General features: G+C 48.7%; 1 protein-coding gene across 4 annotated transcripts; it reads left to right on the top strand.

Annotated features, from left to right (window-relative positions):
- The first annotated feature begins 1107 nt into the window (after positions 1-1107).
- Sall1 (spalt like transcription factor 1) lies at positions 1108-17209 on the top strand. Of its 4 annotated transcripts, none has more exons than XM_051168650.1 (4): positions 1108-1267; positions 2855-2947; positions 11559-14998; positions 16195-17209. In XM_051168650.1, the coding sequence occupies exons 2-4, from the start codon at positions 2872-2874 to the stop codon at positions 16639-16641; spliced, it is 3963 nt and encodes a 1320-aa protein (XP_051024607.1). In that variant the 5' UTR covers positions 1108-1267; positions 2855-2871; the 3' UTR covers positions 16642-17209. The 4 variants fall into 4 exon arrangements, with proteins under 4 accessions (XP_051024607.1, XP_051024606.1, XP_051024608.1 ...); XM_051168649.1 differs by lacking the exon at positions 1108-1267 and adding an exon at positions 1655-1820; XM_051168651.1 differs by lacking the exon at positions 1108-1267 and adding an exon at positions 2413-2452.
- The last annotated feature ends 6593 nt before the right edge of the window (positions 17210-23802 follow it).

Genomic DNA, 23802 nt, shown 5'->3' with positions numbered 1-23802 from the left:
AAGTTTAGATACCTCCAATCAATTCGTCTCTGCTCGCCCATTTTTAATTAAACAGCGCGAAGCAGTTGTCGCGTTCTCATTCGTTTGTTGTGTTTGGGGGGAGATGCCCCCACCCTTAATCACACATAGAGCCAACAGTGAGCACGTGTGAAACGTCTCTCCGGAACTTCCCGCGGTGCACACCCATAGAAGGGTTTGTGGGACCGCCAGCTCCACTGAGCTTCTGGCCACTGGATTGCCCTGAGGCCGAGACTTTCAAGAAGCTAAGAATGTTAGAGACTGTTGAGGGCGGCTCTAAACGCCGGCAGATTCCAAGAAAGGTGCAACTGCGTCTGGTAGCGTCGGAGCACCCTGATGGGTGCGCGTTGGTGTGTTTTCAAGCGCGCCGATTTGCGGGGCTGAGGCGAGTGCTAGATTTAAACATGCTCAAATTCGATCACGTTCCCGGGGGTTTGGGGAAAGCAAGCGGCTCGCACCCCGGGAGCGCGCAAATCCATCTTTGCCGAGGGATCTCTTTAAATATTCAGTGAGAAATAATGGCATTTGAAACACCACCTATGGAAACATTATTATCTTCATTCTTCAACATCAGACCCACTGATAGCTTCGTTTGTCTTTTTATCAAAATCTACAGTACCTAACAGAACCTGAGGAGAAGGGAAGAGCGAGGTGCGGGAGACTAGGGAGCCGCGCGAGGGGTGGGAGAGCAAGAGTAAAACTAAGAAAAGGAAGGAAGGGTGAGCCGGGAGAATGAAATAAAGGAGAAGTTACACCAAGAAAAAATAAAATAAAATAAAAGCAGCAGACGGAAAACGTACTTTCAATTAGCACACAAAAGATTAAGGAAAAAAGAAAAATAATCGGTGAGGGGGGAAAAGGGGGGTACTATTTGAAAGAGTGCGACATGGGACCTGAGTTAAGAGGCTGTGCTGCGAAGGCTGCTGCCCACTTCGCGCGAGCCGACTGTGTCACGATCCAGACTCAAAGGCGCTCCAGAATTGGGGCGTCCTTATGAGCCCTCTCCTCTCCCGATCGCGAGATAGGGCAAGGATTGTGTATCTGCACCCCTCCCCCGCCTCCACCCCCAATACTCAGATGAAGTTTAGTTTGTTTAGTCCTTCGGGCGCAGGACTTCGGGAACCTCGGCGAGCGGAAACCCGGAGGCGGGAAGAGATCTAGGCTAAACTGAGGACTAAGCCTTAGGTTCGCAGGCGCACAAGCCCGGAAGAGGGAGTGCAGGGCCCGGATTCCTGGGTCCCGTGCGCGGGTAAGGGAGGCTGTCTCCCAGCTCTGGGAGGGGGGGATAGAGCGAAAAGTTTGGGCGTCGCGCGAGACAAGTGTCGGAATGGCGAGCTGCGGCTTAGCTAGGGGGCGGCGGCCACGACCCCCTCCCCTCTCACTCACTCCGGGTTCTGGGCAGCCACCTCGTCGCAGACGAGGCGGCGGCCTCCACCCTTAGGGTTGGTAGCTCTAGGGTCTGGGGTAGAGGCGGTGCCTAGGGTCCCGCTCAAGCGGCACCTCCCAGGCCCGGGGCGCGCAGCCTAACACTGGATTAGCGGCGCCCCTCCCCGCCCCTCCCCTCCCTCCCGCCGAAGCAGAACCCAGAGCCCAAGCAGGTCCCAGCTCTCTATCCGCCCCGGCCTTGGCGGCGCCAAGGTGGCCGCCGCCTCCCCGCGGAGTGACGCTCCCTGCAGCCAACCGGGGCAGTCGGGGGGAGGTTCTGGAGGGGTCCTGGGCGGAGCCGAGCCGCCCCCTTATCCCACGGGCTCGGGGCGCTTCTTCCGAAAACTTCAGCCCTAATTGTCCCGGGAATGTCTAAGGTAGAGAAAGGGAGCTAAGGAGCCCGCCAGAGGCTGGGGGATCGCAGCTCCCAGGCTGAGAGAGGATGGGGTGGCGAGAAAACTGCCCTCCCCCTCCCCAGGCCCCAAACCCATCGTGTTCCCAAACCTTTCCAGGGTCCTCTTCTCCGCACCCCCGCGAGCCCGCGATCCTGGGAATGGAGAACTCTGGGCGAAGAATCTCCGAGCCAGGCGGCGGGCAGGCGGGAGGGAGGCCCGGCTGCGGGCGGGAGGCGGACCGGCGTGGGGCTGGCTCTTCCCCACTCGCTTATTTTTTTTTTATGAGGGTGGGGGTGGGCTGCTTTCTGGTAGCTCTTAAGGAAACGAAGGAACACTCACGAAACGGGACGCCCCCCCCCGCCCCCCATCCCGCCACGGGACTCCCTCCCCCTGCGGGCGAGCACGCAGCGCGGGAGTTGGGAAGTTCGCCGCTCGCCGGCAGCCCGGGTCCCCAGCCCCCGCTGCCGGCCCCACCCCCAAGCCGCCCTGCTCCGCTAGGCTCCGGGGCGGGCATGCTAATTCGGGTCGGCCCAGCCCGGGATGGAGGGCGGGGGAGGGGGAAGGGAACGAGCGGGGGGCGCCGGCCGGGGCGCCGGGCGAGCAGTGGCGAAGAGGTAGGCCCCCGGCGGCCGAGCCGCGGAGTCCCGTGCGGTCGCCAAGAGGGTTAACCCAGAGTCGGGCGGCGCGGCGCGCAGAGCCAGCCCCGCGGCCGGCTTATTGGGCCAGCGCGCGGAGAGACAGGGGTCTGCAGCAAATCACGAACTAATTGATTAAGGCGAGCGGGTTTGAATAGCGCTGGCCCGGTGCCAATCGCCTTTCAAAGAGCCCCTCTATGATTAATCGCAATGCATTATTGATAATCATAATTATAGCAGGACACATGCGCGCTGTGCCCGGGGCCGGGGAGCCGGGGAGGGGGCGGGCGGGCCGGCGGGCGGGGGGAGCCGCCGCCGCCGCCGCTCGATTTCCGTAATTTTGAGAAGATTTTTTTTTAGTAATTTTTTATTCTGCCCCAGCTGATGTTTGAGCCAGCATGTCGCGGAGGAAGCAAGCGAAGCCTCAACATTTCCAATCCGACCCCGAAGTGGCCTCGCTCCCCCGGCGAGATGGTGAGTGCTCCGGCCCGCGCCGCGGACACACAGACACACTCACTAACACGCACACTCGGACCCACGCGCACACGCGGCGGGCCCCGCGCCCACCGCCGCTCTCGCTTTCCGCACTCGGCGCGTCTGATTTTATTTCATGCTTCCTCGATTTCAGTTTGCCGGGCCGGGCTTCCCCTGGCCCGGGGAGAGCCAGCCCATCCCGGCTGGAGCTTTCCGGAGTTCCGTGTCCTCTACTGGGCGGAGCAGGGTCGACCGGCCCGCTCTCCCCTCTGCCCAGCGGACCTGAGGAAATGCGGCCATGACCTGGCCGCCCCGAGAGGCGATCGCGAGGGCAGAGGCCGTCCGCGGTTGCCCACGCGAGGTCCCTCGCGCTCCCCGCGCGGATTTCGGATCCCCGAGCTGGGCCTCTGTCGCCTGGGCCTCGCCGCCCAGTCCAGCCGCCAATGTTAAAGAAGTTTACTTCGTGCGGGTGGCTGAACGCCGAGCGCGTGGAGAGTTCTCTACACCCCCTCCCCACTGTAGTTCCCACTTGGCTAGCGGGTGAAACGTGGTACCTTTGGGGGTTCCGAGCTGTGAGACGTGGGCACTGGGGTGGAGCAGCGGCATCCTGGGGTCGCGGCCGGAATGTGCCGCCGGTCGCTCTGGAGACTGGCTTAGGGACAGGGAAGTGTCGCGGTCCGGCTTCCCAAGTTTATCCCTCACATAGTTTCTCCCAACGTTTGCACCCATAATCCCTCAAATTCGGGATTGGGTGTGTACTTCCCGCGGATTATGGAGTCCCATCCTTCCGGGGCCCGTCCTGGAAAGGGTCTTTGGCTACTTTCTCTGGTCTGGGGGGTTACCCCGCCAGACCCCTGAACCGGGCAGGCGACGCAGGCAGGGTTCCGAAAGGAATGGACAAGTCAGGAAAAGTTTGTGTGCGGTAATGTGGCCTAGTGTTGGAGAGACCACAGCTGGAAACTGGGGCTACCGAGGGAAGACCCTCTCCGACCCCAGCTTGACCCGAGCTGTTTCAGGGCAGAGTTTTCGAGCTTCCAGGCCTGGGGCTTCGTTCGGTTCCCGGGTCACCCGGCGCTGTGCCTTCTTCCGCTGCGTGGGTCGTACAGCGACCCTGCCGCCGGAGACTCGGCGGCTACGGCTACCCCTCGGGATCCTCAATCCCGGGAGGCGTTGCAGGGCGTGGAGGAGAGAACTACACCCTACCAGAGCTCAGAAGTGTGACCTGAGGTTTGCGGACACCGGAGCCCCACATCACCAGGCTCCTTCCCCAGAGGCCTGACTCTGAGCAGGTCTGGGTGCAGGGCGCGCTGGCTGAGCCAGGTCGAAAAAAAGGGACCCGTGCTTCCTTCCTCCTCGCTACTGGGAGAGGGCAGTCCTGACGGTGAGATACCTGGACATTTTTTCAGAGGAACTGAGACCTATTAAGACATCTGTTTGTCCAGCACGTTTTGAATCTCGAAGCTTTACCAGTGTGATTCTCCGGAAAGATCCCTTGAAACACCCTGCTACCCACCCCAAAAGAGCCGATTTGAGGGTAAAACCAGATGAAATTAGCCCAGGCCGCTGCGACCACTCGGACTATTTTTGTGGGGTTTCTCAGATAGTTTCTTAGGCCTCCTGCCACCCCCACACCATTTTCCCCCCCAAAGTTTCTGGCCTTTGCTCTGGGATACTGTTAAAGTTAACAATTTGCATACGAGGAGGGGGGGAAGCCAGAAAGGAGAAAGGTTTTGTTTGGATTTGTTTTTTAATTTTTAATTTGTAAATTTGTGCTGATTGTTTATATTTTCCACGCAAAAAAATTAAAAAGCAACAGCCACCACCTCGGGCTTCGGAAGAAATGATGCTTACTAGTTCCCTGCTTCGAGTCTGGATGTGGAATTTTTAATAGTTAAGGCTTCTCATAAAGTGATGGCATTAAAGGAATTCCCTGCCTCTTACTATTATTATTTATTAGTACAATTTTTTTTAGTTTATTTGAGCTTTGAGGTAAGTTAATTAAGGAACTAAATCAAGTTTCCTTTTTTTTCTCTTTCTTCTTTTTTCACTTAATTTCTTCTTTTTCCTTCCTAAAAGCTAGTTCATTGTCCACAAAACAGTGATTACTCTAAGCACCCTAGGAAACACCCCTGCCAGGCTTCACTCCCTCCTTTTCTTCAGTAGTAATAGTTTCAGGTTATGACTGTTTTTACATGGTTGAACAATATGTTTGGGAGAAGTTGCCTAGAGGGTAGGTTTTGTAATAGGGTTACAGGATTTAGAATGCTGTAATAGGGCTCCTGCACCAGGAGCCCTCCCCACCAGCTGACCGTCAGGACGGCTTGCCATACCCCGGTTTTTGTTTTTGTTTTTGTTTTGTTTTTTCATTTGGGAATAGTTGTGAGATACGTAGGAATGAAAAGTTCACGGCATAGCTCAAATTCGCCTTAAAAAGTCAACTTTTCTGCGAGGAGTCCCCCCAAGCGCTCTATCTGTTCCCCCACATAGAAGCTGTGCCTCAGAAGCGGCTGCTGGCTGTTTGGTGTTTTCACTTAGGAAGGCACTCCCCTACTCAGATGCCAGCTTTACTTACGCTTTCTCCTATCTCAAGATGGTCTTACTGTAGGAAGATATTACCAAAGTTATTCCCGTTTATGCCCTTCCGTGTTGTCCATCCCCCAAACTGCCGATTTCTGCACAGAGCAAAACGCAGCCATTCTCCTGCTATGTTCCATTTCTTCATTCATGTACATGTAGTGTGTGTTGTGTTTTGAGTTTTACAAAGAAAGCTATGCTGTGCTAAGCAGCCATTCCAGCAGCATTTTTTTTTAAATTATTTTATAACCTTGATGCTTTATTCTACTTGGGTATTCCTATAAGGCTTTCCCCCCCTCCCCCTGTTTCTTATGAAACCAAGATTATGGTAAGTAGGCTTCATCTCTTAAAAGATATTCAACAAGTCTCCAGTTACTTTTGGAAAGATTATTTACCAAGATAGATAATTCTTGGAAAAGGGAATATGTGAACTAATGATTAAATACGTGGTTACACTGCTGTGGGTTTGGATTTCCGTGTGTGTGTGTGTGTGTGTGTGTGTGTGTGTGTGTATGTATGTGTTGAGTTTTTGTTTTGTTTCACTCATCTGGTGATGGTTTCAAGATTTTCACAGATAGTTGGAGTCCCCATTTTGACCCCATTCGTTTAAGTATTTTGTTGCTTAGCATTTCATATTGAAAGAAAATGGAAATATCAGGAATGGCAGATAAAACATTGACTCTCCTAAGAAATATCCTGAAAGAGTTTTACTCATATTAATACTGAGGTAATTTACTCATTGTAAGCAGCTTAATGGCCACACATTGATTTCTGGGCCCTAAAGGTTAGAGAGAACTCTAATGAATTGCTTTAAAAAAAAAAAAAAACTGACACCTGCAAGATAAGGCAGTTGGAAAGAATTCATGTTTAATCAAGCCTATTTTAAGTTTGGCATAATAGAAGATTCTGGATTAGAAAATGTGAACTTTTTTTGTTTTGTTGAACATTTGCTACAGGCTGCAGATACTTTCTAAAATGTTAAAAAAAACAAAAACAAAAACAAAAACACAGCAGAGCCCGATCAGGCGGGAGATAAAAATTTGTAAAGGTGGCTTTTTAGTATTGAGCGTTTCTTGGCACGTTTTGTATCCAGTTTCTGCAATGGCTCATGGGCGCAAGTAACCAAATTATAGGGTGCTCTTTGGGAAGTTGTTTCTTTCCTCTACATTTGGAGGCTTCAAGTTGTCTTTTGCCGACACTATCCTTCAGAAGGCAAAAGCCTACATTTTTCTGGTAGAGACTCTGGGGCGGGGGGGTTGAGGGATTCAAGGCAAGTTCCAGGTTTCAAGACTAAGCGAGGTTCAATGGATAGTAACTGGAAAATCAAAATTCTTCTACAGCCTAAAACGTGGTTTTGTTTTTGTTTTTCCAACACAGTCCCTGGTGCAGAAAGTCTGTGTTCCAAAATATTCTTAGAGGAGAGAGAGAGAGAGAGAGAGAGAGAGAGAGAGAGAGAGAGAGAGAGAGAGAGAGGAGGAATATTAACCTGAGACCTGACACCCCTCCCCCAAGAAGAAAAAAGTTCGTGCCAAGCTTTAGAAAGCCCCTACTCGCAGAGCTGTTTTAACCTTTGCCAGCCACCTCCCATGCAAAGGTGACAAGGTCCAGACCATAATGTGTCCTTCAGTGTCTTCCCAGTGACCCCCAATTTGAGTCTTGCTAGTCACTTAGCAGGAAGTTACTAGTTTATTTTAGTTTCTCCTTATCAGCTTGGCTTCTTTTCCTAACCTTACCCCCCTGCCACCCCCAGATGCCAGACCCCCAAAGGGGAAGATTGACAGGTAGTCCCCATAGCTCAGCTTCACCCTCCAACAACAGGGATTTAGTTTCCTGTGACTTTGCCAATGTTTGTGTTGTCAGCGTTTAGATCTCGCCTTAAGGAGTCTCTCTCTTTTACGCGTCACTGGAATAGGAAAGCCACAAAGCAGTTTTGAACCCCATCTAGTGTTCAGTTTGATTCATCCGTGGGGAAGACGTTTTCCCCTTTCATTTATTGTGAGCAGGAGGTGGGCCGGGACCAGTGCTTTAAATGGACTGTCCTGTCCGTGATGCGTTTTCAGAGGTTTCCCTTGCATCCGTGCACACGATGATGGCCGGCACTGTAAGCGTGAAGGAGGCCACTCAGTTTGTCATCTGCTCGCATGTGGCATAAAGGGAAGGTTAAACATTACAGGAAACAATGCACAGCATATGTTGTACTTAGAGCTTTTCTGGAACCTTAAGTTGGACATTCAGATTCTGCTGGGGGGCGGGGGGGTGGAATTAAAAGAAAAAGATAAAGGATGATGCAATCAAATATGTTTATGATCGCCTCTGCAAGGAGGTCTGTGGGAAGAAACAGCCTGTTAAAATTAGGGGGGCCCACCCCCCACTGTTGTTTGAGTTCTATTAGGAAATGCTAATATCGTCTTAAGGTACTGGAAAGTACAGTTAAGGGTCTTTCTGAGGAGCTCCAAAAGAGAAAACTAAATCTGGTAAAGTGTGGTGATGGTTTTCTAGTTTTTTGGGTATTTTCCCCCTGTTTTGTTTTCCTTTTCTTCCTTTCTTCGTTGCCTAAACCTTTCTCTGCCAGGCCTGGACTTATTTTTGTTTTCTTAGTAGACAGACAGGCTGCAGCGCCTCTGTTTTCTGCTTCCATTCTGCTGTGTTTGGTTCCAAGGATAAAAAGTGACACATTTGAATTGGGTACCTAAATAGTTCAGCAAGAGCTTACACATCTGGAATGTGAGTGTCAATTTGGTAACAATAAAACATCACCTCCTTCCTCCAAAGGAGAACACATTCTAAGCATCTTTGTGTGTTTTCTGAAGGGGGGAAAAAAAGCTCTTGCTTGGTAAATGTTCCTATGTGATTGGGGTTACTAAATTAATTTGAATGCAAGATCAATAGAAAAGGGATCTGGAATGTAATTTTCACCACAATAGGAGGAACAAGGCAACTGTAGTTACCATATCGAGGTCACCAGTTGTGATCCTGTGTAACAGATGATTGAGAGAGATACAAGATAACAGAGGGTAGGATCAGGAAAAAAATGAATCGGGATGCAGGCGTGTGTGTGTGTGTGTGTGTGTGTGTGTGTGTGTGTGTGTGTGTGTGTGTGTGTGTCTGCCTGCCTGTTATCTAATTGCAACTTACAGTATTCCTCTTAGCAGTTGGGGCTAAAGATTCGTGCTGGTTTCCTGGCCATGTCTTCTTTCTCTTTAAGCTACTGCACCGGAATTGTGTTCACAATGCAGATGGATTTAAAAGTTAGGCAGTAGCAACACCTGCTTCTGAACTGAATCAAAATAGATGCTAGGATTTTGGAGGGGTGGGGGCAGATTGTTCATAAACATCAGGAAATTAAATTACTCGATGGTACAGTGAGATCAAATGTCAGCTTACTAAATTGTGAAAATCGAAGCTCAAATGTGGCCAACTTTTTAACAGGGTCTCTCTCTTAGAAGCAAGCAAGCATTTAGTTCTAAGTGTCTTTATTTTCCATCTAATTAGCATACTCCTAAATATAAAATTTTTCAGGTTGAAAACTTGAAAAATTCTCGGGTGAGTCTTGAAGCGGCACAAATGCAGAATCTCTGTGCAGGGAAGTAACAACTAGCTCAACCTTCTAAAGTCACCTTCCTTTTATTTTTTTCTATATATTATGAGAATATCAGATGTTTGCAAGTTATAAAGAATTAGAATGCCCTTTAACCGTGAGCACAGATGTGCTAAATATTTGAAGCACCCACATTGTAATGTGTACAATTGATGAAGTCAGTTTTCTGATTTAGTTCTGAATCTGTCATTATTTGTCTAAGCCCAGCTGACCAAGCAAAACTGTGTTTTAAAGTGGCTTTATGTTTTGATAAATGTGAGCTGGTTGAAAAGTATTTTCCACTGAATGCAGAGCTTAATAGAACATGCTGACATAATAGTTTTAATGCATTTTGTTGAAAATGTGTGAACAAACAGAATAGCTTTTGTTCCTTCATAATTGGCTGTAAAAGTAGATGGAAACATAACCATTACATATGGAAATGTGCAAAGAGAAAGAAATAACATTTCTGTTGAATATATTAGGAATTGCAGTTCCTAGTTTAAAATAAGCATCTGAAATGGAGGCATCATTTAAAATCAGTTGTCAAAATACGGAGCTTTAAACAGAATTTTTGTCACATCATTTTTGTCCCAAGTGAAGCAAGTGTAACTTTAGCAAATTTCATTTAATATTTTGTTTGTGCTATTTCAAGGCAGAAGGAGAGACAGAAAGTGCTTAAAACAGCACCTTCAATGTGCATGGGAATCTGGTGCCAATTAGGATGATTAAACATTAAATTAAAACTGGATCATTATTGGTATTTTCTGCTACAACTGCGATTTGTTTGGTGTTGTTAATGCGTGCTGCACTATAACCCTGTGTAGATTTAAAGACGCGGATTAGGAAAGCTGGCTTATTAAGTATAACTTAACCACTAAAATAACTCTCCCAGTGAGGACGTGTGTGTGTGCGCGTTCGTTCAACCAGCATACTTTACCAGGCCCTAGTCAACTTCCACACCACTCTAGGCAGATAGAGTTAAGGAATTTTCACAAGTGACTTGACTGTTTAAGGTGTTAATTATATTTTCTGAAATGCAAAACTCTTCAAACTTTTTAGATGCTTGATGCGAAAAGGTGGTAAGCTCTGGCTCTTTTGAGTGGACTCCGAGTTGACTAGGGGAGAAAAAGACAGCATTTTGATTTTGCATGCATTCATATCTGCAATTGCTTTTTTTTTTTTCTCCTGCAAGTTTTCTAGAAGATTCAATTTGGAAGTCATGGAAACTACCTATTATCTGATTCAGCTCTATAGAAAAGCATGCAGGGAGGTAATCCTTGAATTAAACAGTTTTTTTTTTCCACAGCCTTCGGAGATGACCACACACCATTTGTACAACAGGAGCTGGTGTTCCCCATGCTGAGCAAACAAGGGGACGCCATCCTGTTTTTGACTAGGATGTTAGCTTGGAGTTGGAACTCTTGATGTTTAATTTACAAATGGCTCTTAGTGAGAAGACATCTGAGCAACCACTAAAGACAAACAAGAAGTCAAGGGAGATAGATAGATAGATAGATAGATAGATAGATAGATAGATAGATATCCTGTTAAACAATTGATAACAGTAAAAGGCAAAGTGTTTTTAAAGGCATCCAGACAAGAATTGCCAAGCTCTCCCGCAAGCACGATTCCTTAAGGATGGGAGTACTTCTCAGCCCATTCCTCTTCATCTAGTATTTAGCAGAGCTGTAGGTGCCATGGCAATTTTTACAGAAAGAAAGTTATTTAGAACATCCACACTTGGAACATATATTCTTTGGCTAGGGGAGTGATCACTTAGACTCATTCCCGAATTCGAAAAGTAAATCACAGGCCTGTGAGGGTTTATGCTTCTGTACTATCTTTATTTGTGTTTGTGCGCGCGTGTGTGCGTGTGTGGGTGTGGGTGTGTGTTACTGATGCCTTGGAACTCTGTCACTCTTCAGCCTGAGCTCAGGTTCCAGCCTAGGGCTTGAGGTGATTGTGGAGTCCCCAGCTGGGTGAAATGCATTTTTCCCCCTTGTCAACAACTGATTGGAACCTGAATGACTACAAATTAGTTTAGTGACAGGACAAACTGTCACAGATATCTTTGCATCAGTTGAAAATGAATAAGGTTGACAGAAACTCAGGAGCTTAATAAGTCCTCAGTGTGCTTGAGGGACCTTCTCCCGGCGAGTAGACAATCGGTGTGTAAAATATTGGAAATCAATATTTTGCTATGGAATTTCATTATGTACCAATGTCCTCCCTTCATGGTATTTTGTATTTTGATGTATTATCTAAAGGCCATAACTATCCAGGATGCCAGCTGGACAGAAATCCCCCAACACCCCAGGCAATACAACCTGGCTTTCCGGGACTGCATTTGGAGTTTTGTAGTTAGAAAACATTTATGACCCTTTCTGTCTTTTTCAAGTCATTGTTGTCTGTCTGTCCTGGCTTCCTTTTTAATCCTGCACCTTTTGATGTTTATAGGGGACACAGAGAAGTGTCAACCAAGTCGCCCCACTAAGAGCAAGGATGCCCATGTCTGTGGCCGGTGCTGTGCTGAGTTCTTTGAATTATCAGATCTTCTGCTCCATAAAAAGAGCTGCACTAAGAATCAATTAGTTCTGATCGTCAATGAAAGTCCAGCCTCCCCACCAAAAACCTTCCCTCCTGGCCCGTCTCTCAATAATCCTGATGAGCAAATGAAAGATGCGCTGAATAAAACAGACGGAGAAGATTGCAGCGACCTTTCAGAACACAAGGGACTTGACAGGGAAGAGTCCATGGAGGTGGAGGCCTCTGTTGCCACCACGACCACCAGCAGCAGCGGGACGTTGAGCGGCGTCGGCGTCACCAGCATCACCACCCCAAGCTGCCACTGTGGCTCCTCCACGGGTACCTCAGCGATCACAACCTCTCTACCTCAACTCGGGGACCTGACGACACTGGGCAACTTCTCAGTGATCAACAGCAATGTCATCATAGAGAATCTCCAGAGCACCAAGGTGGCAGTGGCCCAGTTCTCCCAGGAAGCGAGGTGTGGGGGGTCCTCCGGAGGCAAGCTGGCCATTTCAGCCCTCATGGAGCAGCTCCTAGCCCTGCAGCAGCAGCAGATCCACCAGCTGCAGCTCATAGAACAGATTCGTCACCAAATACTGCTGTTGGCTTCTCAGAATGCAGACCTGCCAACATCTTCTAGTCCTTCTCAAGGTACCTTACGACCATCTGCCAACCCCTTGTCCACACTAAGTTCCCATTTGTCTCAGCAGCTGGCGGTGGCAGCTGGATTAGCACAGAGCCTTGCTAGCCAATCTGCCAGCATCAGCGGTGTGAAGCAGCCCTCCCCAGTCCAGCTACCTCAGAGCAGCTCCAGCACCATCGTCCAGCCCAGTAGTGGCACTTCTCCCAACGTGAGCATAGTGACGGCGGCAGTTCCCACCCCATCCTCAGAAAAAGTGGCTTCCAGTGCTGGTGCCTCTCATGTCAGCTCCCCGGCAGTGGCAGCATCATCTTCACCAGCCTTCGCAATAAGCAGTCTGTTGAGTCCTGCATCTAACCCACTTCTACCTCAGCCGACCCCAGCTAACGCTGTTTTCCCTAGCCCGATGCCCAACGTTGCAACAACTGCAGAAGATTTAAACTCCCTGTCTGCCTTGGCCCAGCAAAGAAAAAGCAAGCCACCAAATGTCACTGCCTTTGAAGCAAAAAGTACTTCTGATGAGGCATTCTTTAAACACAAGTGCAGGTTCTGTGCGAAGGTCTTCGGGAGTGACAGTGCCTTGCAGATCCACTTGCGCTCCCACACTGGAGAGAGACCGTTCAAGTGCAACATCTGTGGGAATAGGTTCTCTACCAAGGGGAACCTGAAAGTCCACTTCCAGCGCCACAAAGAGAAGTACCCCCACATCCAGATGAACCCCTACCCCGTACCAGAGCACTTGGACAACATCCCCACCAGCACCGGCATCCCCTATGGCATGTCCATTCCCCCGGAGAAGCCAGTCACCAGCTGGCTAGACACCAAGCCGGTCCTGCCTACTCTGACCACTTCCGTCGGCCTGCCGTTGCCTCCCACCCTCCCAACCCTCACGCCACCCTTCATCAAGACGGAAGAGCCGGCCCCCATTCCTATTAGCCATTCCGCTGCCAGCCCCCAAGGCTCAGTCAAAAGTGACTCCGGGGTCCCCGATTTGGCCACAAGAAACCCAAGTGGGCTCCCAGAGGAAGCTGACGGGTCTGTTGTGCCACCCTTTGGTGGCAAAAGTGAAGAGAGTGGCATGACCACAAACTCAGTCCCAACAGCTGGCAACGGTAGCCTGAGCTCCCCAGTGGCTGACTGTGGTCCAGGAGGAACCACCTTCACCAACCCTTTGTTGCCACTCATGTCTGAGCAGTTCAAGGCCAAGTTTCCTTTTGGGGGACTCTTAGATTCAGCCCAGGCCTCAGAGACGTCCAAGCTGCAGCAACTGGTAGAAAACATCGACAAGAAGGCCAGTGACCCCAATGAGTGTATCATCTGCCACCGGGTTCTCAGCTGTCAGAGCGCCTTGAAAATGCACTACCGGACCCACACTGGGGAAAGGCCCTTCAAGTGTAAGATCTGCGGCCGGGCTTTCACCACGAAGGGGAACCTGAAGACCCACTACAGTGTCCATCGGGCCATGCCCCCGCTCAGAGTCCAGCATTCCTGCCCCATTTGTCAGAAGAAGTTCACAAATGCGGTGGTCCTTCAGCAGCACATCCGTATGCACATGGGAGGCCAGATCCCTAATACCCCGGTCCCTGAAAACTACCCTGAGTCCATGGAGTCTGACACGGGCTCCTTTGATGAGAAGAATTTCGATGACTTAGACAACTTCTCGGATGAGAATATGGAAGAGTGCCCTGAGGGCAGCATCCCGGATACACCCAAGTCGGCTGACGCTTCCCAAGATAGCCTGTCATCTTCGCCTCTGCCCCTCGAGATGTCCAGCATTGCTGCTTTGGAAAATCAGATGAAGATGATCAACGCTGGCCTGGCAGAGCAGCTGCAGGCCAGCCTGAAGTCAGTGGAGAATGGGTCCGTGGAAGGGGACGTGCTGACCAATGACTCATCCTCAGTGGGTGGCGATGTGGAGAGCCAGAGTGCCGGCAGCCCAGCCATCTCAGAGTCTACCTCCTCCATGCAGGCTCTGTCCCCATCCAACAGCACCCAAGAATTCCACAAGTCACCTGGCGGGGTTGAGGAAAAGCGGCCGAGAATGGGGCCAGGCGAGTTTGCCAACGGTCTGTCTCCCACCCCAGTGAATGGGGGTGCTTTGGACTTGACCTCAAGTCATGCAGAGAAAATCATCAAAGAAGATTCTCTGGGAATCCTCTTCCCGTTCAGAGACCGGGGTAAGTTTAAAAACACTGCTTGCGACATTTGTGGCAAAACCTTTGCTTGTCAGAGTGCCTTGGACATACACTACAGAAGTCATACCAAAGAGAGACCGTTCATTTGCACAGTTTGCAATCGTGGCTTTTCCACAAAGGGTAATTTGAAGCAGCACATGTTGACACATCAGATGCGAGATCTGCCATCGCAGCTCTTTGAGCCCAGTTCCAGCCTCGGCCCCACCAATCAGAACTCTGCGGTGATTCCCGCCAACTCACTGTCATCTCTCATCAAGACAGAGGTCAATGGCTTTGTGCACGTTTCTCCTCAGGACAGTAAGGATGCCCCCACTAGTCATGTCCCTTCGGGGGCTCTGTCATCCTCTGCGACATCCCCAGTTCTGCTCCCAGCTCTGCCCAGGAGAACTCCCAAACAGCACTATTGCAACACATGTGGTAAAACCTTCTCTTCTTCGAGCGCCCTGCAGATCCATGAGAGAACTCACACTGGAGAGAAACCCTTTGCTTGCACTATCTGTGGAAGAGCATTCACGACAAAAGGCAATCTGAAGGTACCTGCTCTGTCTGCACCCTACCACCCATCGGGCCTTTGCTCATGCCCTTAATTGATGGTAGTGCATGTTCCTAGAGCCCGCAGCTGCACAGTCAGGGAGAAGGTTCTGGAAAGTAGACCTGCTCCATTCCACGTAGCTGACAGGGTAGAGATGGAGGAGCCTTGTGAGGTCAGGATCATGGCCGGGACAAGGGCAGCCTGTAGCTTGCTGCATGTCGCCACGCCTTGAATAATTTGGTACCTAAGCGAAGCAGCAGGCTTCTCTCTGCTGTCCAGCTAAGTGCACCAAATGAATGGCTTTACCTACCAAATCAGACAGCCTGGCGTTGCCACGGGGTATTGATTAAAGACCTCCATGTGGCCTGCACACTGCCCATATCACTTAATAATTATGGCTCTCTTCGGCGTATGCAGCTATTTTTCATAACTGCAGTCTAGCATGGTTTGTTTTTCTAGAAACAGTAACATCACTCCTCAGCTAATGGGTATTATGATAATTGATTACAGGACATTTCCTACTGATATGTGTTGGAAATAAAGCAAATATGCTCGTTCGAGAGCAACAGTTGAGCACTTTTCACTGTGTACATTTTTCTGTTGACAGAGTATTCCTCTGGAGGATGCAGCCAGTAATGTGAGATGAATAATTACTTTCTGGTTTGTGCGTGTGCGTGTGCGTGTGCGTGTGTGTGTGTGTGCAGACCTCCAGTGAGCAATCTGTGAGGGCTAGTTTCTTCCCATTTGAAAAGGACATTTACAGGGTAAAGGGTGTCAGATACAATATTTACCACTGCAACGAGAGTGGACATAACAATTCTAACCCTGAAAGGAGCTATCTGCAACTGCCTGGCTTGCTTGAGGCTATTATAAGCTAAATACAGGTAATAAAAAAAAAAAAGAGTAAGTAAGGCATCTTAGCCTAGGAAGAGGAGAGCCAACCCAGGGCTGCAGAGAGGGAACACATTATTATTAGACCATGGGAGTGGATGGTTCCTGATGTCTTTTCCCCTGTCTGTCACAGACGTTTAGGCCACTTGCTTTGTCGAATGTTGGGATATGAGTTGAGACAGACTCAGCTATTAAGCTTCTGGCTTTCTCTCTCTCTCTCTCTCTCTCTCTCTCTCTCTCTCTCTCTCTCTCTCTCTCTCTCTCTCTCTCTCTCTCTCTCTCTCTCTTCCCCACCCCACATCACAGGTCCACATGGGCACTCATATGTGGAACAGCACCCCTGCACGCCGGGGCCGGCGGCTCTCCGTGGATGGCCCCATGGCATTTCTAGGAGGCAATCCTGTCAAGTTCCCAGAAATGTTCCAGAAGGATCTGGCGGCGGCGAGGTCAGGAAACGGGGATCCGTCCAGTTTTTGGAACCAGTATACAGCAGCCCTGTCCAACGGGCTGGCCATGAGGGCCAACGAGATATCTGTCATTCAGAATGGTGGCATTCCTCCAACTCCTGGAAGCCTGGGCAGCAGTGGGAGCAGCTCACCTATCAGCGGGCTGACAGGGAATGTGGAAAAGCTGGGCAGTTCTGAACCCAGTGCTCCCCTGGCTGGTCTGGAGAAAATGGCGGGCAGTGAGAATGGAACCAACTTCCGGTTCACCCGCTTCGTGGAGGACAGCAAAGAAATAGTTACAAGCTAATGCTGCCAGAGTGTTTTCCACTCAGAATGCCGCCCAAGGTTGCCTCCTGCCCCAGCCCCTCACCTTCTGGCCCCTGGGACTATGAACTACATTATGAAGACTTTTTTTTTTTGTACGTTGTTCAACCTCTAGAGTTCTAAGAAAGCTTATTTATTAGTGCTATAACCTTGCTTTGCAAACAGAATGCAAGCATTAACTTTGGTCTTCTGTATTTTGGACTAAATACTAATGGACTAGAGTGCTCTAAGCTTGCTGTAACATTTATGGCAATCGCAAGTTGCCCTGCTAGGCGGTCTTAATCCGGCATTAACTTATTTTCTATATCAAGTTTAATATGAATCTGGTGTTGATGCAATGCCTTCGTGATGCGTTAGATCTCTAATAAAGTCTGTATATAAATGTACACTTTGATCCTGCTGGAAAATTTTATCAGCAAACACATTGTCTAATCTTTCCAAACAGATTTAAGGGAAGGACTTTTAAGTACAGGCTGAACATTTGAAAGGTTTGGGGTTTGCTTTTTTTGTTTGTTTGTTTGTGTGTTTGGTTGGTTGGTTTTGGTTTTGTTTTCATTTTGATTCTAAGCTTCAACCTGCTTTTGTTGTTGTTGTTGTTTTATAGAGTTAACCATTTCCGTTTTGAACTGCTTTTTGTATTGTGCTTTTTACTTGAGTCATCTTCAATGTTAATAAGTTTCTGTACAGTAATAAGCACGCAGAATTCTTTAGAGAAAAAAAACACACAAGTGTTGTTTTGGTAGTTGAAACTGAGAGATAGCATTTTTGCCTTGTAGGGTATATTCACAGTAGAAAACGTGTGCTGGAATTTCACAATGCTGCTAACGATAGCATCTTGAACAACCTTCAGTGGAGAAATGTAGATGCTCTTGTATATACAATGAGAAATATCACTTTCATTAAAATGTACATATGTTCCTTACAAGAGCAAATGCTTCTTGATCGAGAGCAGGTATAGTGTTGGTTTATTTTGTATTAGGAATGGAAGGAAAAAATGGACTGTTACATGCACTTTCTTGGAAAGTTGAAGGGGGGGTTCCAATTTCTTTAACATTTAATACTTACTAACAACAGAGATACTGTAATTTTACTCAAGTAATCAAATACATTTTTTTTTTTTTTTTTTGCAACAGATCAAACAACATACTGTGTCTGTGTTTTCAGAGTGCATCTTTATTTAGCCTGGGCTCGAAAGGTAGTTTAACATTTCCCTAGGTAGCTGTAAATTGTGTGTGTGATCTAGTATCTCTAAACAAGAGATTGTTAAAAGGCGTAACAGAAATGGGCTTTGCATGGGCCTGCATTTGGTTTGGGTTTGGGTTGTTTTGTTTATTTGGTTGGTTTTTGTTTTTTTATTTTTGTTTTCTGTTTTATTGTTTTGTTGTTGTTTTCTTGTTTTTGAGATCTAGCAGCCTGCCTATTTCCATAATATCCATTTCTTGTGTAGCAATGTATATTAGTTGCCACTTTTCTCCCACACCATCTCCCAAGAGAGAGAGAGAGTGGGGGGGGGGGCGGATAAATTGTGGTGTGCGACCTCATCCTGTCAGGTAAGGTCTGTCCCTCAAACACCATTTGTGGACTTGGATTTCAGCTTTAGCCCTTTCTAGTTCCGTTTCACTTGATTCTGTGGCCTGTTTTATTTATTTATTTTTAAGCAGCTGAAAGCTGAATTGCTGGAGAATTCCCCCATGCGGCAGGGTTACATAATCTGACGGAGAAACTGGGCCTCAACCCAGGAGGTCAACATTTTTTTTTTATTTAATTAGTCTTTTAGGCATATAAAAGCACATGCATATTTAAAAGGGAAAGGTCTCTTATACTGATCTGTAGGAGCAACTTGAAACAGTCGTCTTCTTTCTGTCTCTTGTTCCAAGGGCATGCTTTACTTCGCTGCACAGTTTGGGGGTGGGCGATAGACAAGCGTGGAAGTTTTCTGCACACGAGTTGATGGACTCTCTTTGTCTCCCAGAGGTGATGAATCTCACAGTACCTGGCTGTGCCCAGGTGCGGGTGACGAACCTGGGCGGGCTCTCAGCAGAAGCTCCCTGCAAGCTTCTGCCCATTCCAAGGCTACCCTGTGGCCCTGCCTCCCTAAGATTTGTCCCTAGACTCCAAAGCCCAGAGAGCCACGAGGGTGCTTAAAGTGCCGACTAGGCCTTCGCTTCCAGCGGCGAGTTGGGGAAAGGCCCTGTCTTCTGGCCTGACCCCGCCCCGCGGGATAGAGCTCTCAAACCAGAGAGGGTGGTCAGAGTAGTACAGCGGATGCCTTGGTTCCTGATCTCCTCCAAGTCTTCCTGCCACCCTGTCTGCAACCTTTTTTTCCCCCTCCAGGAGCGAGCACTAGCTTAAGAGGCCAGACGCGTGGCTGAGAGGCAATGGTCTCCTCGCAGGTCTCGCGTGCCCAGGATGGGCCCTGCGCCTCCCTCCTGGCCCCGGCACCAAGCCTGGGGACTTCGGGTCGATCTCCGGGCTACTGCCATCGCGAGGGGCCAGGCAGTGACAGCGGTCCCCACCCCCCGCCCCCCTCCCTGGTCACCGCGCAGCAGCTGGGCCGGTGCTCCCGGGTTGCCGCAGGCCCGCTCGTCCCCTAGTCCCGTTGGCGGCGCGCTGCCCACGAGGCTGGGAGGTCGTTTCCGCGAGGGGGCAGGGGTGGGCGCTTTTCTCCTATCCCTCGAACCTGCTCTCTAGCGTTTTCTGCAAGTAAGTTAAACCTTGGGTTCAGTCAATTTTTCGGAAGCTGCCTAGGCTCCCGTGGTAAGGTCTTGCCCCCCACCCCCCCCCCCGTCTCCCTGAGCCCCTCCTCATGCTTTTCGTCCTGACCGATCTGTTGCGATAGACCATCATTTTAATGCACCGTTCTCTACCTGCCTGCCGATTCCCGACTACGTTTGGCCTGGGCTCAGCCCCGCAGAAGAGAAATGGATTGCTAGTCATACAGCAACTGGCTGGGTTCCCGTCAGCACTGTGCCCTGCCCACTCTGCTCTCCCACTCAGCTCTCCCACTCTGCCACTGAGCCTCCCTCCTTTTCCCTTATGGAACTTGAGGGACGACCCAGTTGGAACCAGGTTATCTATCTGAACTAAGAAGGGTCGCTGCAGACTGGAACAACAGTTAAGTTCACAAAAGTTTGGAACTAAAAACAACTCTCTTTGGTGACATAATGTGAGTTGTAAAGAGATCCAAAAGTTCAGCGGTGCCAATGGTCCCAAAATTGGCAACTTTAAGGACTTGCTGCTGCTTCTTTTCTTTCTTTCTTTCTTTCTTTTTTTTAATCTCGTGTGTCAGCGTCTTTCCCTTATTCCTTTATGACGCCCTCCACCGCTTTCCTCTCCTCGCAGACTTCCTCCCCTCCCCCAGTAAGGCCTCCCTTCCTGGAAAACACCCTTGGAAAGGCAGCTGGTGATTGACAGTGACCTGGGGAGGAAAAGAAGTTACCACCCCTGCTGGTTGAAGCTACCTAAAGATCCTCATGTTGGGGGGTTTGCAAGGAGGGGGCAGAGAATTGGAAGAAAGGGGCCACGAAGATCAACTGGTGATCAACGGAAGCTAGCTTTGGGCTTTGGTTTTTCAAATCCACGCTTCCCAGCTCAGATTTATAAGCAGTTGTTAGGGCAAGGAGAGACAACAGCATTTCAGGTTATATATTTGGTTTTTTTTTTTTTTTTTTTTTTTTAAGTGTTCAAACAGAAAGTCCGAAATGATTTGCAGTTAACATGGACTTCTAGCAGTAGGTTATTTGCTTATTGTTTTTGGCATGTTGCGAATGTCAAGAAAGCGAAGTATAAAAGAAAAAGAAAAAAAAAGAAAGAAAGAAAAGAAAAGCGCTCCCACTCTGTTAAAACTTAGCAGCTCTGTTAGAAAAACAAAACCATGGGTTCTTTGCTGGGAGTTACACACTCCACCCCAAATGAAACAAATGTCAGAGAGGGTAACCGTGGTGAAAAAAAAAAAAAAAAAAAAAACGTAAAGTGAATTTCAAAGGGTCCCTCCGTAAGGCAGCAATCTGAGATGCACAGAAAAGTGGAAAAGGATAAGACGGGAATTAGGTCATCTGGTCCAGACCCCAGGAAATATGTTTAGATCAAAGACTGCACTGTTAGAATAAACAAAACAGGACCCACTGGGTCTTCCCAATATTTTCATCTCAGCACTAAGAGCTGCCAATCTAACCAGCTCTATTTGATGAAAGGGGTAAGAATTACAACTGTAAAAATGACTGTAATAGGAAGATAAAGATTTAGATTTGAGCTAAAGAGTTACAACGTGCAGGCCCAGATCAACACAAACTTCCTGGAATTTTAGCACTAAGTAAATTATCTAATCCTAACCCATTGTCCCTTTCTTGCTGCCTCTTCCCCCCCCACCCCCCCCCCCCTCCATCCTGTGCGATTGAAAATGCCAGATCATTTACATTTTTAAAAATTGTTAAAATTTAACTACAATCTAAGAGCATTGCAGGAGGCCTTCTTTTGGGTTCACTTGTTTTACATTCCTCAAGGATGCATTGCTTTTAATCTCCCCCAAACAGCCCTGCCCTCCCTGTGGCCTGCCCTAGTGAGCTTGTTGGGTGTGGATGCGCCTTTAAGCTTACTTAGTCTTAAAGTTTGGTCCTTTTCCACTGAAAGATGAGACTGACAGAGGCTGGGGGCTCGTGCCTATAAACCTAGCTTTGGGTCCACACAATTCAGCGGCGGTTGATATTTTAACAGTTAAGGCCAAGTCTGTGTAAGGCTTCCTTTCAGTGTTCATGGCCTTTAAACCAACTGCCAAGGAACATGGGGGTCGATAGAAACATCCAAAGAGGGCACAGGAAATCCCAGAGAAGGAAAATTCACCCCTGCTAAATCCAGAGCCCTACATCCTTGCTGAGTCTACTTTCCTCTCAACTGTCGAAACATGATTTGGCTTCTCCGTCCATCTGAACTCACATTAAACAAAGACTAGTGGATGGTGGGTGATATGTCAGCTTGGCTGGGCTGTCTGTGAATCTGAACACCAAGGTGCTGAATTCGAGGGGCCTTTAGAAACACCTCCAGGGGCAGGTGCTCTTCTGCATGGGCCTCTCCACTTTTCCTGAGGATCAGACATTCACTCATGTTTTGTTTTGTTTTGTCTTTCTGTGGAAGGCTTTGAAGATACACATATCGCAAAGTTGGAAGCGACATGGCAGTCTCTCCTCTGTTGGACACAGAGTGAGCCTCACCCAGCCTCATGAAGCACAGTTAAATCCCGACACAGCACAGTCGGCCAAGACATGGGCCAGAGTCACAGGTTGTGATCAGGACTCCCTTTGGTGGGAGACCTAGACACCCCCCCTAGGGACATGAGAGAGCCTGTGACTGCAGCCACCTAAGTCCTGATGCTCAGGACTGGGGAAAGAAGGCTGACCTGGTAGGCCTGTGGGTCTGCTTCCGTACCCCAAACTTTGGGTGTTTCTAAGTGCCTCATCTTGTATGTGAGTCACAAAAATCCTTTTGACAAATGGCAAAACTGAGATCTGAAGAAAGCAGCCACCTGGGGCTGGAGAAACGGCTCAGAGGTTAAGAACACTGGCTGTTCTTCTTCCAGTGGACCTAGGTTCAATTCCCAGCACCCACATGGCAGCTCACAGTTGTCTGTAACTCCAGTTCTAGACTATCTGGCATATATGCGGCAGACGGGATGGGGGGATGGGAGGTTGAATAAAAGAAAGGGAGGGGACATCGGCTGGAACACCCAGAGAACTGTAGCTGTCCCTAGCCTAAGAGCTGGGAATTTAAGTGAGCCCCTCTTTAAAGTTTTAGTGGATTTATTTCCAAAGCAGTGGGAAATACAGGATTCAGTTCTTTCCGATGATGTTGGAATCCTGCATGGGAGAAATCAGTACGCCGCTGATGTTTTCAAGCCAGTGACATGCCCCAAATCAAATAACTTGAGCACATCTTGCTCCGCTACCTCTTTTCATCCTCTCCTACACAGCTACCACGTGCTGTGGACATGGATGAAGTCTGTGGGCCTTAGAAGGCTCTAGTGAGGCCTCGTCCTTCCTTACCAGGCACCACACACACATTTGAAGTGACCAGGGTTTCTCAGCCTGGGTTGTAATTCAGGGCGCCGTGACATTGGTGCCACAGGAGGTCACCAGCATTCTGCTTGGGTGCGACCCTATCTCCTGAAGCTTTGGTCTCAGCTGTGTCACTATGCCCATGTGTATCCTAGGTCACATCTCTAAGCGTGGAAAAGTTCAAGGGCCGAGCAGAACGGTGCATGTCCTGTAACTTAAACACTCAGAAGGCAAAGACAGGAGCATCTTTGTAAGTTCCAGACCAGCTACAGAGTGAGACCCTATTTTTTTTTAAAACAACAACAAAAACAAAAACAGTTTTAAAGCATCCTGGCATAGTAATCCATGCCTGCAATCCCAGGATTTGGCAGACTGAGTGAGGCAACAGGATCAGTAGTTAAAAGCCACCCCTGTGTTATACAAGGACACCCTGCTGGGAGAAAAAAAAAAAAAGCCCAAAACCAAACCAAAAGCTGGACGGTCATCAACAAAGTCCCACCACTCCCTCAAGAAAGAAAAAAGGTTGTTTTTTTTTTTCCCTTGACCTTTACCTGCCACTTTAGAATAAGAGGCTGGGAGTCAGAACCATGGCCAGATAGAGAAGTGACTAAGGCACAGGTAGATGGTTCAGGTCCCCAAAATCTCTTGTGGTCACTCATCCATTAGGCACAAATTTTTAGCCTCTATTTCTAGCCAGGAGACAGAGGCCATGAGCTGGGCTCCCAGTGCCGCCATGTGTGTGTTCTCTTGCCCGGGCTGCTTCCACTTGGAGGGTTTTAATAGCATCCTGTTGTCAAAAGGACCTCTCCTTAAACACACACTAGTGCTAAAGAGGAAACAAAAATTATGAGTGGGAAAGCTTAATTACACAGCAAGCTGCGCTGTCCCTTTAAGGCCCCTCCCCCACTGGTAATTGGGCCCAGCTCTTGGGTAACTAAGATAACATCCCTCCCAAATCCTGTCATTTCTAAGCATTCTTAGTCACTGTAACTCAATGTGGCCCTGTTTACCATGGCCTAACAGCAGAAAGTCCTCAGAATCAGAAGGCATGCTGGGAAGAGCCCTTAGGAACAACACCTAAGTGAGTTGGGCTGCTG

The sequence above is a fragment of the Acomys russatus genome, chromosome 26, assembly GCF_903995435.1.
Source record: "Acomys russatus chromosome 26, mAcoRus1.1, whole genome shotgun sequence".
NCBI lineage: Eukaryota > Metazoa > Chordata > Mammalia > Rodentia > Muridae > Acomys > Acomys russatus.
Note: the sequence above shows the minus strand (reverse complement) of the source record. Positions and strands in the feature narration are given on the sequence as shown.